The 2,038-nt window shown below is 46.2% G+C and overlaps 1 protein-coding gene across 1 annotated transcript; it reads left to right on the top strand.

Annotated features, from left to right (window-relative positions):
* Window positions 1-254: 254 nt before the first annotated feature.
* Window positions 255-742, top strand: LOC309814795 (large ribosomal subunit protein eL28-like). The gene has a single exon (XM_082640922.1). It carries the CDS (start codon window positions 288-290, stop codon window positions 699-701), a length of 414 nt encoding a protein of 137 aa, XP_082497048.1. The 5' UTR covers window positions 255-287; the 3' UTR covers window positions 702-742.
* The last annotated feature ends 1,296 nt before the right edge of the window (window positions 743-2,038 follow it).

Below are 2,038 nucleotides of genomic sequence, written 5' to 3'. Positions count from 1 at the left end.
GTTGAAGGCGACAACGAGAAAGAGCAGGCAGGGTATATTGTAAATATTTTCATGGAACCATTGTAATAGGTTGCCCATGCAAGAAGAGAAATAGGAACAAGTAGCTCCAACTTTTACAATTGAAATAATCATATACCTGCTTGACTTGGTTACTAAGAAACAACCTGTGATTAATGGGAACTCGGGGAAATATTTTAATAGGACATCTAGAAACTAGGGGATATTTATTTTAAAAAATCTTTATACTCTTTCCGTATCCGGCCGCCGCCACGAGAGGTGCTGCCGCCATGTCCGCGCATCTGCAATGGATGGTCGTGAGGAACTGCTCCAGCTTCTTGATCAAGAGGAATAAGCAGATGTACAGCACTGAACCCAATAACCTGAAGGCCCGCAACTCTTTTTGCTACAACGGGCTCATTCACCGCAAGACTGTGGGCGTGGAGCCGGCGGCGGACAGCAAAGGGGTCGTGGTGGTCATGAAGCGGAGATCCGGCCAGCGAAAGCCAGCCACTTCTTCCGTGCGGACCACCATCAATAAGAACGCCCGGGCCACCCTCAGCAGCATCCGGCACATGATCCGAAAGAACAAGTACCGCCCGGATTTGCGTATGGCTGCCATCCGCAGAGCCAGTGCCATCCTGCGTAGCCAGAAGCCTGTGATGGTGAAGAGGAAGTGGACCCGCCCCACCAAGAGCTCCTGAGCAATCTGTCCCCTTCCCCAATGCAATAAAGCTGTCAGCTGTTTTTTTTTTAAAAAAAAATCTTTATAGAACATTTTGAGGTTTGATTGTGCTAAGATTGTTTGGCCACTGACCTGGTAATGTAATCAACTACAATATATAAACCTGTGATTGTAAACAACAGAAGAAGAATGAAGAATAAAGAAATGAGAAAGAGAAACATGCAATGCTGATACTTTAAGAAGTGTAATAGAATTATTTCCTTCGCCGACGCTATCCATCCCTCGGGTACCCCTGGACTCGCTGGAGCTGGACTCTGGCAGATATCAAAACTCAAAAAACCACCACCTCAAAAGAAAAAACAAACACATCCAAAAACGTACAAGTATTGATGGATGGAAAGAGGGATGATAAATAGATAAATATGTGAAAAAACAAGGGTGGTAAAATATTAATAGCAAAGTCTAGGTGGATGGTAGATGGGTGGTCATCTAAAATTCCATCAACTTTTCTTCATGTCTGCACATTTCATAATGTTAAGTTGATGTGGAAATTGACGGCAAGATGCTAGTCTCAGCTAGGCCAGGATACTAGGGCAGAGACTCCAGCACCCGGTTATAGGACAGGACCGGTCAAATAAACACGGGATAATAGCAACAGCAGCCATCATTTATCAGATAGTCACTGTGTGAGGCCCTGAACCCAGCACTTCTCAAAAGTCAGCTCGTGTAAGCCTCCCAACAAACCCATCTGACAGCCAAGACATTAAAGCTTAGAGGATTTCTGTAACTCATCCGAAGTCCAACCCCACAGCTCGTAAAGAGCTGAGACATGGCTGGAGCCCTGCCTGTCAGGTCCCAGAGGTCGCCCACCACACGGTCCACCTGACACCTGCAGAGGGAACATGAGCGCCTGCTTACTGAAACCAGCATTCAAGGTCAGAGCGGGGCTGACAGCGAAGATGACATGGGAAGCCATCGAGAGCGCTTTAACTTTCTTCCAGTTGGGCAAAGGATGGACTCCGGAGCTTAGGACCAGGCTGACGGCCTGACATCCTGCAGGGTAAGCTCTCTGAGGGCAGGGACCATCTCTCTCTCTCATTTCTGCTGTCACCCCACAGGCACAGTGCATGGCAAACACACTTACTGAATGGATGAATACATACACTGAATACATACAGAAACAGGAATGCAGGCAGACATTATAAATTCACAAGCAGACATGTGACCACATGAATGGGAAAAATCATCTTTCTAGGTCAATCTTATTTCTCAACAAAACTGCACCTCTGAGATTCCCCCCAAAGAATGTAACTTCTTTTGAGTGACTTATTCTTGGGAAGATTCTTCTTTTCCTGA

Source organism: Mesoplodon mirus (assembly GCF_964341445.2).
Source record: "Mesoplodon mirus genome assembly, chromosome: 13".
NCBI classification, from domain to species: Eukaryota; Metazoa; Chordata; class Mammalia; order Artiodactyla; family Ziphiidae; genus Mesoplodon; species Mesoplodon mirus.
The sequence above is the reverse complement of the archived record's forward strand: the minus strand, read 5'-3'. Positions and strand labels throughout refer to the sequence as shown.